The sequence below is a fragment of the Thunnus thynnus genome, chromosome 19 (genome assembly GCF_963924715.1).
Source record: "Thunnus thynnus chromosome 19, fThuThy2.1, whole genome shotgun sequence".
NCBI lineage: Eukaryota > Metazoa > Chordata > Actinopteri > Scombriformes > Scombridae > Thunnus > Thunnus thynnus.
In genome coordinates this window covers 23,478,247-23,495,442 of record NC_089535.1, presented here as the reverse complement: position 1 = coordinate 23,495,442, position 17,196 = coordinate 23,478,247, and the positions used below count along the sequence as shown (strand labels likewise).

The 17,196-nt window shown below is 40.4% G+C and overlaps 1 protein-coding gene across 2 annotated transcripts; it reads left to right on the top strand.

Annotated features, from left to right (window-relative positions):
* The first annotated feature begins 511 nt into the window (after window positions 1–511).
* Window positions 512–16,873, top strand: ppp2r2ab (protein phosphatase 2, regulatory subunit B, alpha b). Of its 2 annotated transcripts, none has more exons than XM_067574938.1 (10): window positions 512–791; window positions 2,905–2,973; window positions 8,479–8,576; window positions 8,912–9,077; window positions 9,535–9,647; window positions 11,178–11,355; window positions 12,243–12,407; window positions 13,642–13,811; window positions 14,604–14,695; window positions 15,209–16,873. In XM_067574938.1, exons 1-10 carry the CDS (start codon window positions 785–787, stop codon window positions 15,486–15,488), a joined length of 1,338 nt encoding a protein of 445 aa, XP_067431039.1. In that variant the 5' UTR covers window positions 512–784; the 3' UTR covers window positions 15,489–16,873. The 2 variants fall into 2 exon arrangements, with proteins under 2 accessions (XP_067431039.1, XP_067431040.1); XM_067574939.1 differs by lacking the exon at window positions 512–791 and adding an exon at window positions 907–927.
* Window positions 16,874–17,196: the final 323 nt, after the last annotated feature.

Sequence of the window (17,196 nt, the reverse complement as noted above, 5' to 3'; positions counted from 1 at the left end):
ACAATCTAGTACCAGTATTAAATGAAAAATTTCAAATTTAAAATGTATTTACAGAATGGAATAGTTTTGAAATGGGATATAAAACTTGAAATGAAATATTGACTGTACAAAGGAAATATGGACTGTGCTATGGACATATATGTACAGTATATACAGTCTGCTTAGACTATATGTACTCATACAAATTGAGAAAGCTTTCAAATCAAAATAATATAACCACAATTTTGGAAAGCATCCTTGAATTGGAGAAGGGTGGTTGGGTATGTAGTCATATTGAAATGGATGTTAAACTGAGTAACATTGTACTTTAGTGCTTTTCAACACAAGACAATAATAATACTTCAGTAATGTTTGTATGAAGTACCAGTATTAGGCTGCTGCTTGAGTAGGACAGTCTGATTCTCATAATCACTATTATATGTATCTATTCATCTACGTGCACACGCGTGCATGTGCATTGCCTTGCTGTGTGTGTGCGCGCATCATAAAAACCCTCTGGGTTCACGTACGGAAAGAGACTAGAGAGGGGTGGGGGAGAAGTGACTTGTGGGATGATGCGGAGTAGCCGGCGGGGGACAGTGACTGACTGACACCATAGAATACAGTCTATGACTGACAAACATACACAGAAAGAGAAACAGAGTGAGGAGCAGGAAAGAAAAGGGAAGGCGAGCAATATTATAACCGGTGTTACGGTTAATTTAGCGCCCGGAAGAAAAAAGTTCAGATCCCACGAACCCAGCGCGTGGGAGTGGGAAGCAGGATCGTGACTGTCTGTCTCGTCATGGCAGGTAAATTCAGTTAAACCATTATACACACACACTCATATATATTAACAACCACAGACAAGCCGGCGTTTTTACGACACGACTTTGTTCCGACGAGCTCGCCGCCTCGACGGTTGCAAGATTTCACCAACAGCCGAGTGTCAGTTAAGCTAACGGCAGCAAGCTAACAAAACTGTGCTAGTGCTAACGGTAGCTAACCAGCAAACTCCGGTGTCATCACCGAGCCGGCTAAAGCTAAGCTAGCCAGCTGCTGCTAGCAGACGATAGCTGTTTACCATTATTTTCACCGGCCTGGGACCGGTCTTGCAAGCTAATTTCTGTTAGCCAAGTATCGCTGTGACTTCTCGTAGCTGTAACGTTAACGGCTGCTTGTCAGCTTTGTTACAAACCACTGATTTGTAAGATACCTGGTCTGCTGTTATTGCTGAAAGAGAAGCACATAGTGGCGTAACTGGCTGGTTTCTACTCCCGTGCACACATTTCTCAAACATGCCATGACTGGCGAGCTAACGTTAGCTCAAACTTTGACATTGCCCACATGCAGGCTAGCAGTACAGGCCTGCTGCAAGATTTGACTAGCTGTTAAATATTTTTTGCAATTTCTGACTAAAAGGACCGAAGAATTAGAGAGCTAGTTGGTGGGGGTCATAAATAAACCTGGAGCTGTAAAATCTCCACCTCAATCAAAACTCAAGATAGTCAAGGATTTATTTAGCCTAACGTAGCATTTCATGTTTCATTCATCAGCTGATACTTGTGTAGTGGGTGTAGACTAAAGATTATATGCGTCTTCAGTCCTTTGTAGTCAAATTAGATTGATGGCTATTTACTCATTTAGCAAAAATAGGTCACTAGTAATATATTTAGTACATGTATTTGGTCCATTTGGGCGGGGAAATGACACTGGTCCCCAGACAGAGGCATTGCACACTATCCTCTTGTTGAAACTGATTGATGAGATGATTTGCACATTAAAACACCTGTATGCATTTTGCATTTTTTTCTTTTGTAAAAAAAAAAAAAAAAATGCCGGCAGTCAAGAAGAGTGTGCATTTTGTCCTGAGCAGTACCAACCCTGTCTTGGCTTCTTGTTTTAAATCATGATTCATTTCAGAATACACGTTTGATGAAACCATGGTGACTCATAAATGTCCTTGATTTCACTGCAGAGATGTTCCACCATGAGTTGGACATTTTTATTGACAAAGCAGACCAGTCTTCATTGTGTAATAACAGAAATGATCACGTGTATAAAAAATATGCGGAATTCATCTACCTTTGTTGTGCAATGAGCCATGTTGATGGAGAACTCATTGAGGCGAGTGATGATGGTCATAACATCAAACAAGGCAGCATGTTTTTTCTAAATGTATATCTAACATAGGAGTCTGGCATGAGAGCAACTCCTGTTTGTGTAACAGTTGGTCTGGCTTAAAATAAAAAAAATGTTTCAAGACTGAATTCACCTCCTGTTAGTCTGATCTGGAGTTTAGTCTGTATATGTGAACATGATTCACAGTTGACTCTTTTTTTCTCTACAGGAGAAAAAAACACAGTAGCAACTAAGTCTCAAATCAGATTCATACACTCATCAAATGTTAAAGATCTTTGAATGGCCTGTATTTCAAAACGGTTTAAACTTGTTGGCCATTTAATGTACAACTGGTTGTGCAGGTATCGTGTGCGGAGCAGTTCGAGGTTGGCTATATCTTGATTTGTTTCAGGAGAGATTTGAAAGGTCTTGCGTGAGATAAATTTCGATCTCAGTCTCTCTAGACTTGCAGAAGTTGTGAGAGGATATGTGCACATGTATGACCGCACAAATTTTTGCAACAGGTCTGCCGTGTTTCTTAAGCCCCAACATTATTTCAATAATCTCTCACTGCAGAAGGTCACACCATGCAGAAATATGCTGCTCACAGGCATGTGTAAGGGTCACATCATATAATATATTGTTGCTAAAGCTCTCGGTTTCATTATTAGCCAAAAATGTCAACCCATTTGTACGTCATAGTAAATGCCAACAGCTATACAGTTAAGCTCTGGAAAACATCAGGAAGATTGACATTAAACCAGCGAGAAATTTGCTTGAATGTTTATTTTTTTATCTCTGCAGGACCTGGAGGTGACATGCAGTGGTGCTTCTCTCAGGTGAAAGGAGCCATCGATGACGACGTAGCTGAAGGTATGAGCTCTGCCAAGAATTTGTATTTCTAAGTGTAAAGCAAGGATGGGAAAGTGTGGGAGGGGGGGCGGTATTACAGGTAATACACAGCAGCTTGCAGTGAGTGAGCAGATAGTATCTCAACATCTTCCTTATGTGTTCCATTTTCACTGACTAGAGAGAGCACAATTTAGCTGTGCCATGGTGTGACAAACCATGATGCCACACCTTTTACCTATGCACTCCCTGCTGCAGGACAGTAATATAATACGTCTTAACACAAACTGTGACTGTCTGTGTCCTTGATCATGCCGTATAGTTGCACTAAACTGTCTGGCTCACCATGTATGCTCATCATGCAGATGACCAGAGATAAAGCAGGGCTGGGCGAATATCACAAGTCCTGTTCCAATTACCTCTGTAATGATTAATGAAACAATACCTTATTAAACACACCTGCACAAGAATCCCTGTCCTTACAGTGTACCTCTTAATAATTCACCGTGCTGAACAATAAACTGAAAATCATGGATTATGGTGTAATATTAAGCATATTTGGTAATGGAGAACATTTTAAGGTATTTGTTGAAACAGGAAAAGTCAGAAGGCTCTCTTTAACATCTATTGTGATTATAAAAATAAGAAATCTTATAAATAGACTTAAATGACACCTTCATGCCTTCTGTTATCTCATTATTCCATCAGTGGGGTGTTGTAGGGTACAGAGTGACATTATTTTAGCAAACATTAATAGACTGCTGCGTCAGAAACAACCTGCTTCATCTTCCAGGCGGTTGTTGGAGAGTACAGCTCCGGTTTTTGTCTGTCTGAGTTAGACTGAACATGCATAATTAATTACATTACTTAAAACTATTAGTGGAATGATGCAGACTCGACTTATGAAATGAACCCTCATATGAAACTCTGACTGGCTGTGTTCTATGACTTTAGAGTTGGATTCGTTGTTTTCCTTTCAGGTGCATTACAAGGGTAGGCAGCCTGTATGAAGGAATTAATCATACATATTGACATGACTGACTGTAGTTCATTGAGAGAGTCATAATGTCATTTAGAGAGTCATAATGTCTGTTTGGATTACTGAAAGAAACCCCTAGAAATGTTGCAGGGGTTGCATGTTGTGTAGCATGTCTCTGTGGTTCTGCTTCTATGTTACGTTCATAGGTAGTCAGACTACAGGCTGTTTTCTGAACCTCTTTCTGTATTGGAGCTGTAATCGCTGTGTTAAGGTACTGCTAAAGACTTCCTGCTGTTGCTGCTTCCCATTAAAAGCTTTCCACTGGCGAGCTACTGGAAGGCTTGTATTGTTACAGGAAGTGCAGACGTGAGTGTCACTGAGGTTAGTAACTGAACGCCGTGACTCAACCATGCACAGTGCATGGTTGAGTCCTTGTTTGATTCAAAATTGATCTACACAGCAAAATATGGACTTTGTTCAGCACTTTTTCTTGGCAGAGCAGTTTCAGTATTTCAGAGAGGAATGGTAAAAGAAGAAGCGATCGCAGTGCGCTGGTTTAAATGAAGAGCTGCAGACAGGCACCACTTGTGCTGTGCCTGCATCATGGGCTCTGATCTCGGTTGCGGTGAGGCAATAGAGTCTTGTACAGGCCAGATGACTGGTGACAGACAGAGTTTCAGAGATGCTGAATGATACAGTGCCTTGCACCCCCTGGACTTTTCCATGTTTTGTCATGTTACACCCACAAATTAAAATGGATTTTATTGGGGTTGTATGTAATGGACCAACACAGTATAGTCCATAATCTAAATCTAAAAAGTGTTGAGTGCATATGTATTCACCCACTTTCTGTGAAACCCCTAACTAAGATCAGTTGCAACCACTTACCTTCAGAAGTCACAGAATTAGTTAAATAGAGTTCACCTGTGTGCAATTTACTCTCAATATAAATACACCTGTACCATGAAGGCCTCAGAGAGGCCTAATGTTCTCTTAGAGAACATTAATAAACAAACAGCATCATGACAACCAAGGAGCTCACCAAACAGGTCAGGGGTAAAATTGTGGAGAAGTACAAAGCAGGATTAGGTTATAAAAATTATCCCAAGTTTTGCATATCATTAAATTCATCATTAGAAAATGAAAAGAATATGGCATAACAGCAAATCTACCAAGAAAAGGCCGTCCACCTAAACTGACGGACAGGGCAAGGATAGCATTAATCAGAGAAGCTAACTAAGAGACCATTGACTATGTTTACATGCACACTAATATTCCACCATTATTCCGAATATGACAATATTTTGAATTTGATCATGGTCATGTAAACAGCATATAATGTTTGGATATTCCGAGTCAAGCCTTTTTCTAAATGTAGCGTTTTCCGATTAAGACATGAGATATGCCAATATTATTCCGATTTTAAGAGCATTCTTGGGACGTGACAGAGCATTCAGACTATGCATCTCAATTGGGGTGTTTACCGCAGTTTGCGACACACGACCTCTTGCCTGTTTATGATCAGCGTTGTAACCAAACCAATTAGCCAACAGTTTGCAAGGCTGGGATAGAAATGCATGATGGGCTGGTCGTGTAACGCATCCCTGCTCAGGCAAAACGACATATGCTGGAGCAGGAAGGCAGTTAGAGGAGAGGAATAAGAGGAGAGTGGAGAGCTGTTCAGGGTGGGCTGGAAAAACAAGAGCGCACCTTCTCCAAGACGGGGACGGAGGGGATTGGTTATTATCCTGACATGCAGCCATGGACCGACAGTGACGACTCGGTGTGATGCACCAAAAGCACTTAGCGGTGTAGTGAACATCATGGGCCAACCTAGGTACTGGATGTGGCTGTAACTATAAATTTATAACATCAGTCATATCAATATCACTTATAAATATCAGGCAGCAGCTCACTAATGTTTTTCACCTCGGTGGTTTACTTCACTGCCTGTGGAGATCTTGTGATTCCCGTTCCCACCGGAGCAGAAGGAAACCCTGAAAACCCTCTGCATGTAAATGGGAATATTAGTGGAATAATCATTTTCATTAGCTATGTAAACAGCTTAGTAGCAAGATTGTCTTTTTTGGAATAAGGGTAAAAACTGGAATATTTTGTGCATGTTAACGTAGTCAGTGGAGGAGCTGGAAAGATCCACAGCTCAGGTGATAGAATCTGTCCACAGGACAACTATAGGTCGTGCACTCCACAAATCTGGCCTTTATGGAAGAGTGATGAGAAGAACGCTGTTGCTGGGGGAAAAAAAGCCATAAGAAATCCCGTTGGGAGTTTGCCACAAGCCAAATGGGAGACACAGCAAACATATGGAAGAAGGTACACTGGTCAGATGAGACCAAAATTGAACTTTTTGGCCCTGGTGCAGAACGCTGAGCACACCATCCCCACAGTGAAACTGTGTGATGGCAGCATCATGCTGTAGGGAAGCTTTTCATCAGCAGGTACTGGGAAACTGGCCAGGATTGAGGGCAAGATGGATGTTGCCAAATAAAGAGTAATTCTTGAAGAAAACCTGTTTCAGTCTGCAAGAGACTTGAGACTGGGACGGAGGTTCACCTTCCAGCAGGACAGTGACCCTAAGCATACAGCCAGAGCTATACAGGCGAAGAATGTCTATGTCTTAGGCTACATCCACACTACTACTTTTTCATTTTAAAATGCATAACTTTTGCTACATTTATGCCTAGTGTCCACACTATTCCAGCAAGACTACGTTTTAATCTGGATGGACGGAAACAGAGACTTTTGAAAACAATAATGCAGACACCCACGTTTGCTTCCTAATTGGGTCTTATCAGTCACGATGTGCCCTTCCCTGATTTGTCAAGTACCTGTCACGTGACCCTTTTCTGGAAGAAAACAAACGACATCAGCCTTGACTACCAGTGGTTAATTCAACATGTATAACGATGATGACGTTGTCTATGGTTGCAGCTGTTGTGCAGTTAAATTCTGCATTTTCATAATGCTACTACTACCTACACGCGTAGGAGGCAAGCTATTATTTGGACGACACGCGCCAATCTGCTTCCTGTTTACACTGGGACACGCATGCCGAGTGTACATGAATGGATATGTGATATGTGTTTTCAGGCGTGTTAGTATGGACGGGGAGTATTTCTGAAATGGTGCTAAAATGCTTGTGTGGACGGAGATCGTTTTTGTTTTAAAATGAAAACGTATTAGTGTGGAGGTAGTCTTAGAATGGCCCAGTCAGACCTGAATCCAGTTGAGAATCCGTGGCGAGACTTGAAAATTGCTGTTCACAGTCTACTTATGCAAGGCACAGTATGAACTGTGAACTAATTTACAGTATACTCCTATTAAACAGGAGTTCTAGGAAGTCATCACATCAGCAGTAATTTCCCGCTCTGTCTCAATCACTGCAAGGTAAACAATAGAAATGGCCCTCTATGTAGGCACACCTACTGACCCAACACAATGGGCTTATTGAAATGAGGGAGTCATTTCCAACATGATGTACCTTTTTTGAATGAATATGTACTTAAGAATGTATAGTTTTTCTTCATTTTATTTCAGCCTATAAGATAGAGCCATTTCTATTGAGCAGATCAGATGTTTTTGGCGCTAAGGATAGAAATCTTCAGGAAGGTGCAGCTTATTATTTTGTGTCTTCTAGTTTTCTATCCCCAAATAAGCAAAACAAAGGTAAAGTCCTACTGGAACACAGAATCTAAAGACTGGCAGCATGCTTTACTGTAAGGCTGTAAAGTTGTCGACTTCATTATGTTCTGGTATGTTTCAGCTCTTAAACACATTCCTACAATGGAGTGACAGAATATTTGTACATGCCTACTTGCTAACATTTTCATTGTTCTTGATTTATGCAGTTTCCAGCCATTTACTTACTTCCATTAGCTATTGCTAACAAATGCATTTTCATAATCTCATTATCAAATCAAAAATTTGAATTTTCTTTTCCAAAAATGATTTTTTTTGGAAAAATTAAATGATAACTACTGGATAATGGAAAAATAATTTGTTAGTTGCTGTCCTAATAGAACAGTTTGTGGTCACTCAAGTAGCCTAGCTAGCCTAGCTCCTGGTACTCCGATGTCTTACCCCCTACCTTGGGCCTCAGGGAATACAGTGTTCACAAAGACCTCCTACTGCAACCTTTTGCAGCATTGTGTTTCTGCTTCAGTGGGCAGGAAAGGGTTAAGCATGTATGCATGCGTGCGTGAGCGAGCTTCGGTTTATAAAGCAACATACTGCTGCTGGGTAATGCTGTCTAATTGAGGGGGGAGAGAAAAGGGAAAAAAACTAGGTTACTCTTTTCCGTCTGCTCTACATGCTCTGACATCCTTCTGCGTCTCCGGCCTACACTTGTCCATCTAGTGCGCTCTGATTCCCGGACTGATAAATCCAGGGTTAGTTGGGATTAATTTAGCGCCTCCTCATTGTCTTTAATATCGGAAAGAGGCCGGTCTATTTCTGTACATCAGTTCAAGAATAACCTTATTGCAAATGCCATCTTAAATGTCTGTCATGTTTGTGTTTTTGTTTTTCAGCGGACATCATATCTACAGTTGAGTTTAACCACACAGGGGAGCTGCTGGCTACAGGAGACAAGGGTGGGCGTGTCGTCATTTTCCAGCAGGAAATAGAGGTACAGCTGTCGTCTGTCTTCTGTTGAGTTTTATTCCCCACACACAAGACATTTTCGAGAAAGTCAACACTTGAACTCAAATACTCAAAAAGAGATGATTTTATTCTGGTAGCTATTTTGTAAGCAGAGATTTAAAGTTTAACAAGTGATGTGCTTTACATCCATGCCAGTTATATTTCTTTGTAAAAGTAGCTGTCACTTCTTATTCAAAAGATGAATGTGGCTTTTTGAAATGAAACTTATCAAATATAGAACAAAAATCACCACACTGGCTTGTTCTTGTCTAACGTCAGTTCTTTTCATCTTTGTCTGATATTTCACCCGGCTCCCGGCAGAATAAGAATCAGCCTCAGTTCCGGAGCGAGTACAATGTTTACAGCACTTTCCAGAGCCATGAGCCCGAGTTTGACTACTTGAAGAGTTTGGAAATAGAAGAGAAGATCAACAAGATTCGCTGGCTTCCTCAGAAGAATGCTGCTCAGTTCCTGTTGTCAACTAATGGTAAATTTAATTATTCAAGAAGTCCACACTAGATTTTTCAAGGTGTAAAAAACATTGCTGCACTGGTCTCTGTGGGTTGAAAGGTGGAAGACTCGATCCCCTAACCACAATAAAGTACCTCCTCCTTTCTGGGACCATCATATTGTGTGAAGGCAATCTACACACAGACATTTCCTAGGTGACTGCCCATTCTCCACAAAAAGTTATTACACAAATCTTACAGATGGTGTGTGTGATAAGGACTTATGGAGAACTCAAACAGCTTAATAAAATCTGCGCTAGAAATTTGACTACTTGAAGTTACTATTATTTTTTAAATGAATGCCAAATGGCACTAATGAAATGTAAACGCACCGATTATCACTGGAAATATAAAGTGATCAAAAATATGTTACAAAGCATAGAAAAAAAGATGTTGGTGCTGCTATTAACATTGTTTTTTTTTTTTCTTTGACAGATAAGACAATTAAGTTGTGGAAAATCAGTGAACGAGACAAGAGACCAGAGGGCTATAACCTCAAAGAGGAGGATGGACGCTACAAAGATCCCAACACTATCACGTCACTGCAGGTCTGTCCTTGAATCATACACAACCTGAGAGTATTTCACGAGAATACTCAGACAGACCAGAGTTCCTATGCGGAACTGTAAAATAATCCCTGCACTTATACTTGGTCTAATATAAGAGCAGTGCTGCCCAGCCCAGTAGTTTTACTTCCTTAGATAATGCAGGCTGCTCAGATACTGATGGTTGAAAGTTTTACAGTGTATTAAATGTTGAATGAATCACTTTAAATACCCACACAGATGTTTTCAGTCATTCTGGCTGATTACACTTTATTTAAAACCTTTAAAAAATTAACAGTTAACCAACAGGGTGAGTTAAACGTTAGTCAAACACTGTTGGTACATGTTAAAAAACAGGTTCACAATTTTTCAAGTCTGTCTTAAAGCAACAGTCAGGAGCCCAAATGAACATTGAAACATGTTTCCTCTTTTATCATTCCTCCCGTTCATACTGGCCATTAGAAGATCCCTTCATAATGCACTTACAATGTAAGTGATGGGAGCCAAAATCCGCAGTCCTCCTTCTGTGCAAAAATCTATTTAGAAGTTTATCTGACGCTAATATGAAGTTTCAGCGTCCAAACTAGTCAAATCAAGTAGATATCTTTCAATGTTACAGTCTTTTTGTTACTATACTTCCACTGCAGCTCAACAGGGAAACACTGTCCGAGGAAACACAAAGAGGGAATTTGATGCTAAAAAGACTGCAAATGTGGCAGATATCCACTTGATATGACTAACTCAGACTTCTGAAGCTTCATATAAGCTTCAGATCAACTTTTAAATGCCTTTTTGCATTTAAAAGTTGCATCTGTGGGAACAGTTGACCTATCAAAGTACATCTTGACAGGAGGATATAAATAGTTATGCCTCTACCTTGTAAGAGAAGCTAATGCCCATTATTTCAGGTTTTAGAGCTAAACTCTATTAATTCCAAATCTTATGACGACCTTTGATTCAAAAGTATGAAACATGGGTGTGTTAGAAGTCAGGAGGGGCTACCGGTTTGGTTTCCTGTTCTGTTGCTAACGGCAAATAAAACTGCACCTCCCAATCTAAGCTACCACAGTAGTTCTTTAAGATCCGTTTAGACTCCTGTCACTACCATGCACCTTCAGGGTGCATAGTTATCAAGGCATTCAGCCAATAAGCTCATATTTCACACTTTGTTGGCACAAAATTCAAAGACAGGAATTCAGGTTTAAATAAAGGCATTGTAATCTTAAAACGATTTCCCTCCTGGGTGGTGTTCACTGTGGATTTAACAGCTCCTTTTAAATGCACCTAACAAATGCTGCACAGACTGTTTCACTTCATCTGTTATGATCTTACGACCAGTGTAGAGGGTTGTATTGATTAAAAGGGAGCATATTTGTTTCATCAGATGCGCATAAGACACACAGCTACCTAAATACATACAATACTGTGTGGTACACTGGCTGCATGCTCTGGTAATAAAAGTCTATGAAGAGCTTTGTGACAGACGAGAAATGTTAACAGTTTCAGATTATGTCCTGTTTGTTCATTTCTCAGGTACCAGTTTTAATACCCATGGACCTCATGGTGGAAGCCAGTCCACGGAGGGTGTTTGCCAATGCTCACACCTACCATATCAACTCTATCTCAGTCAACAGTGACAATGAGACTTACCTGTCTGCAGACGACCTTCGCATCAACCTTTGGCACCTCGAGATTACTGACCGCAGCTTCAGTATCCTTAAAGTCCACCACCACTCAAATGTATTTTTCTTATTGTTACCCCACGTGGATGTTTTGCCTTCACTGTGTAGAATACTGTATGTGCAGAGTTTGACTCTAGAAGGCTGTTTTCACATTCACCTGCTGAAAGGAAGATATTTCTCTGTGCTCGCTCTAATTCTGAGTTTTATGGTCTGAATCAGGGGATTAGTTGCTGCATTTTCCTTTTGTTTCATTTTCACACAAAAAAATCCAAGCGAACCAAAATGCATCACTAAAAGCTACAGAAGCCGTTGCAGAGTAGGCCTTGTATGCGTGTCTGTTTGAGGTCAGATCACATTCCCACCGCAAACAAACCACTTCAGAATTAGCATGGTACCAGACTGAGACCACTTCCTCAAGGGGTCTTGGTATGGTTGTTTTGGTCTGCACCTTAGCACGATTACAGTGTTCAGATCTACGCAAACTAAGTGTACCAAGGGGAAAAAGGTCTGAAAGTCTGATTCAATTGGACTACACAACACACGTTTGATAATGCATATGTATCTATGAGCATGATTTGTGACATCACAGGAGTGATGTGGAAACTCAAAGCCTCCAGTGCACATATACTGAGAATGGACTTTTCAGTAGGAGACATCTTGCACCCCGCAGTTGAACTTTTGATATGGACACTATTTGCATATTCATAGATTCTGGATTTTTCAATGAAGCAGGAGTAGATCTTACTACCTTACTTTCTCTTGAGTCCAATATCAGTCTGACAGTTATTGTTTTCCTTTTAATTTGTGAAATATTTTGGTCCCACAAAAATGCTCTGTGCACATCTCTGTGTATCATCATCACCCATGTTGATCACTCGAAAAGACTGTATATTCCTCTTAACCCTGTGCTCTTCAGATATTGTTGACATTAAACCAGCCAACATGGAGGAGCTAACGGAGGTGATCACAGCAGCTGAGTTCCACCCTCATCAGTGTAACACCTTTGTCTACAGCAGCAGCAAAGGAACTATCCGTCTGTGTGACATGAGGGCCTCAGCGCTATGTGACAAGCACTCCAAATGTGAGAACCTACTTTGGTCACTTTTAATCAACATATCTCTACCTCAACAGGTAGCTTGAGTACTGAATTTATTATGCTAAGCCACCAGATTATCACTGAACAGCGAGCTGCCGCGGATACTGTATTACCGCGGTAACGCAATCACATCATGCCCACCGCAGAGTGAGGCTGCTGAGTGAGCGGCTCACGTGATGGGACATTAGTTATTCTATCAGGCTTGACATAAAGAATGACGTGCCTGCCGAATGCTGACGAATATTCCTGCTGCAAATTCGGCCTCTTAATCACAACACTGAAATAAAGATAGACATTTAGACTATAGAGGCTAGAAAGGATAGACCACTACAGGAATTAATGCATTCCAAAAGTTAACATTATGGCCCAAATATGAGACTGTTTTTTTCCCTGGAAATTTGCCTGAAAAAGTGGGGTCATCTTAAATTCGGGGTCTAGACAATTATGTGTTCACAACATCAGATATTCTTTTTGAATGGATAAAGTACCAATGTAAAACTGACTCCTACACGGAGTGTTGCATTAGGGGTTGTTTGTAGCCTTAATGTTGCCAGGCTAGCGAGTGTCTGAAAGTCTATTTATATTGAGTGTGTTAGTCAGTCAGCCCTAAAAGTGTTTCATTAGTCCAGTTAAGTTTCTGAAGGCTTGTGTCATGTGTTTTTCTGCCACGGCAGGAAATAAATTCATGAGTGACAATGAGTCCAAAGCATCTTCCAATGTCTTTACTGCAGAAACGGAACATGTCAAGCCGCCCAATACCACTGTCACAGATGATAAGGAGCTCAAAAAGATAAACAGGCAGTCTTATAAATGCTAACTACTAGAGAAAATAATTTTTGGCCACTTCCAAGACCCTGGTAGGAGAGTTTGAGTATGTGACTATACTGTGATATAAGTTATATTCAAAAAGTATTTTTCCAAAAACAGGAGTTGGAAAAGGGGGTGGTCATCTTATAATCAGGGTCGACTTATATTCGGGCCAATACAGGATTTAAGAAGCAATTATTTTATAACATCTGAGGTTTTAAAATATATTTTTTTATGGTGGTTACCGCAACCGTTTGAATGGCTTCACTAATTTGTGCAGTAAGAAAAAAAATCAATACTGTGGCAGCTCTAACTGAACTACACTTAATCTCCTACTAGACATTTGGAGAGTACTGCAGTTTGACTTTGGCTTTTTAATTAAGTTTGTATCAACCTTCTTTTACTTGTCCAGTGTTTGAGGAGCCAGAAGACCCCAGTAATCGCTCCTTCTTCTCTGAGATCATATCCTCAATCTCAGATGTTAAGTTTAGCCACAACGGACGCTACATGATGACCAGAGACTACTTGTCTGTAAAGATCTGGGACCTGAACATGGAGAGCAGGCCAGTGGAGACCTATCAGGTGAGACTGACCAACAGATGCACCGTGCACAGAAACAATTTGTGGTGTCAAGTTTGTTACACTATTGCAATCAAATTCTGAGTGACCTCATGAGCTTTGAATTAACACTGTTTTATAGCACTACTGTAGTGTAGAGCAGCAGGTATGGTCCAACAGTGTGAATGACAGTCCTCCTCTATTCAGTAACTTTGTGCTCTGAGAATCTCCTGTTGGTAATATTATATTAGCATTAGATACAGGGCATTTACTGTCATTTTAGTACTCCACACCACAGACAATTCGTAAGTGTGAACCACTTGAATTAAACTGGCTAAATTCATATGGGAAAACTGTTTCCTAGTTAACATGATTTATTGTTTTCTGACAGTCTCAACAAAAATAAAACTAAGAGTATTAATTTCAGACCTGTTATTTTATTGTTCAGGTGATAACGTGTCCACTCCTGTAAACAAAACACTAAATTTCCTTTGAATTTCAATACAAAGACAGATTTGTAGCAGTGACCACACCTTTTTTGAACCATTCTTGTAGTTTCAAATCATGGCCACTAGGCGGCACCTTAAACATGTGACTCTGCTGTGTATCTGTTTTCTGTATAGAAACAAGTTTGTTCCATTGTAATAAGCTTGTACATATGATAAGGTTACGTGTAGGTTTAAATCTCATTTCATAAGAAAAAACAAATCTGCTGTGGTAGTGAAGCTCTTTCACAGTGGATGTGTGAGTCTTTACTATAAGTACCACCACTACTAATAGTAGTATTCCTTTTACACCTGCCTCTTATCGTTACAGGTTCATGAGTACCTGAGGAGCAAGCTGTGCTCGCTCTACGAGAATGACTGCATCTTTGACAAGTTTGAATGCTGCTGGAATGGCAATGACAGGTGAGGGCATGCAGGAGGTAAACAAAACACCTCATAAAGACAACTAACTTTCTAGGTAGGAATGTCCTTGTTTATGCCACTCATCTATTATAATATGATTTCCAAGACCGAGGTCCTTATATTAGAGGGCAGGTTTTTGATACATCTGAAAATCAGGGCAAAGATCATTTGACCTCCAAAACTCTTGTTAGTCTTGTAATATTATTATAAAGAAATATGTGAGTTTCCAAAGTGCTGATGGCAAGGCCTATTTTATAGTTGATAAATTCTGTTTTTTGGCATTCAATCTAATATGAATCATCAAGTGTTAGTTAATCATGATGAAGTTAAATTAATTTTGATAATATTAGTGGTTCAGTTATTGACCTGCATACCAATGGTGCATTTAGTTTAAGGATTAGTTGTTTTGTTTTTGTTTGTTTTTTAATGGAAACACAAAAATGTTTTGTCATGGACATTAATTCAACATAGCTTTAGATAAAGGCTCACACACCTTTCCCATGTCCCCGTCAGTGTGGTGATGACTGGCTCATACAACAACTTCTTCCGGATGTTCGACCGCGGCCACAGGCGGGATGTAACCTTGGAGGCGTCCCGAGAAAACAGCAAGCCCATGCAGGTCCTAAAGCCCCGCAAGGTGTGCGCAGGTGGCAAGCGCAAGAAGGATGAAATCAGCGTGGACAGTTTGGACTTCAACAAGAAGATCCTTCACACTGCCTGGCATCCCCAGGACAACATCATTGCAGTGGCGACGACCAACAACCTCTACATATTCCAGGATAAAGTGAACTAACTGCAGGGTGAGCTTGTGTGAGATCTGGCGTGGGTGATGTCATGTCGTACCACCTGCCGCCTCGCAGCCTCACTCAGGGTGATCTGTGGTAACGCCGACAACCAGCATCCCTGTCCGCCGCTACTGGGTGACCAGACTTTGCCACTTTGTTCCAGATGTGGACAGAGGAAGCCTCACTCTTGCCCATCATCAGCCTCTGTGGCAGAGTGACACCTGCCTTGTTGTTTAAGTGATGTTGTGCCAATTTTTTTTTTTGGGGGGGGGGTATGTTTTTTTTTTTTGCCAGCCCACCTTCTTCTCCAGGGGTAACATGGGTAAAACTGTTTAATTTCCTCAAAATTCTGAATACAAACACACTTATTTTTATAACTTTCCCCCCCTCCAATGGCTCTGTGGTAGAAAGATGAAAAACACTTATTTAGTATGTCCCCTTATTGTTCTGTGCCATGGTAGTGTTTATTTTTCTAAGAGAGAATTGCCAGTCTGTTTTTTTTTTTTTTGTTTTGTTTCGTTGTGTGTATACACCTTTTTTTATTCATCTGTTATACTGTCATAGTATTTCTTTGAGTCTCTTCACATATCTCCCCTCTGTCATTAAACCATGCAACAGTCACAAAAGTATGCTCACAGTTTTACTGGACAGCAGCACCTTGGTGATTGCCTCCTGGAGGTCCAGAGGTACAGTGTGTTTTCAGATTCAAAGCGCGGTTCAGTGAGGAGTCCTCCTGCTCACTGTCACTGTACCTCAGGCTCTGGATGGCCACATAGGTGCAGAGTCCAGAAGAGATTTTTTTTTTTTTTTTTGGAGTGGCCCTGTGTCTTCATATCTTTTGTGTATTGGTTCCTCTTCTGTTTTTTGTTTTGTGTTCAACAATAGTCAGGTATAAGAGTTAGCCTATTCAAAGATAATTATTATGATTGTCATATTTATATTAAAAAAGGTTAAAATGTCACCTGATTTGTTCCGTCCCATTTTGTGAAATGAAGCTGGACCTTAAAATATCATTTTGAGTGATCATAAGTATTGTCTTCCCATGGTGTACCACAGCTCTGAAGCAGTACTTCACAACAGGGAAAACCTTTTGATTTGACACTGGACTCTTTGCACCAACTAAAGTACTTGGATGTCTGTGTTGTAAGACTGCAGTTTAAAATGAAACATTATTTGAGGCATTAAGTCACTTAAAGTGTTTGTTTAAACTACTACAGACATTATTACTGCTACTGTATGTGATGGTACAATAAGCTGCACAAGGATTTGCAGCAGTTGATGTCTCCACACCTTATTTAAAATGTGGACAGTTCAAACTATATTGATGCCTCTAGTAATGTGTAACTACAATTTTAATCTATGACAGTGAAGATAATAAAGGAACTACTTTTTGCATCCTTGTGATTGCCTGATCGTTGGTGGGATCTCATGAGTACTACTGTCTCATTTTATGTTGAGTTACTTATCAGTGTTTATATGTCTCATGGTTGTACATCAGATGCTAAATCAACAGACCTCCTAGATCCAAGTTTACACTATAAACAAACACAGGACCAGCTGATTTCACTGATTAGGACACTTTCAGTTAGAAGCATGAGTAAAGCCTGTAGTCGTGATTCTCCATTCCACTTGCAGGTTTTCAATCAGTAAAAATAGTTGCACCTCAGGTGTAGATCCAACTCGATAGACGCAATGAAAACCTGCCGCTCTCCGGAG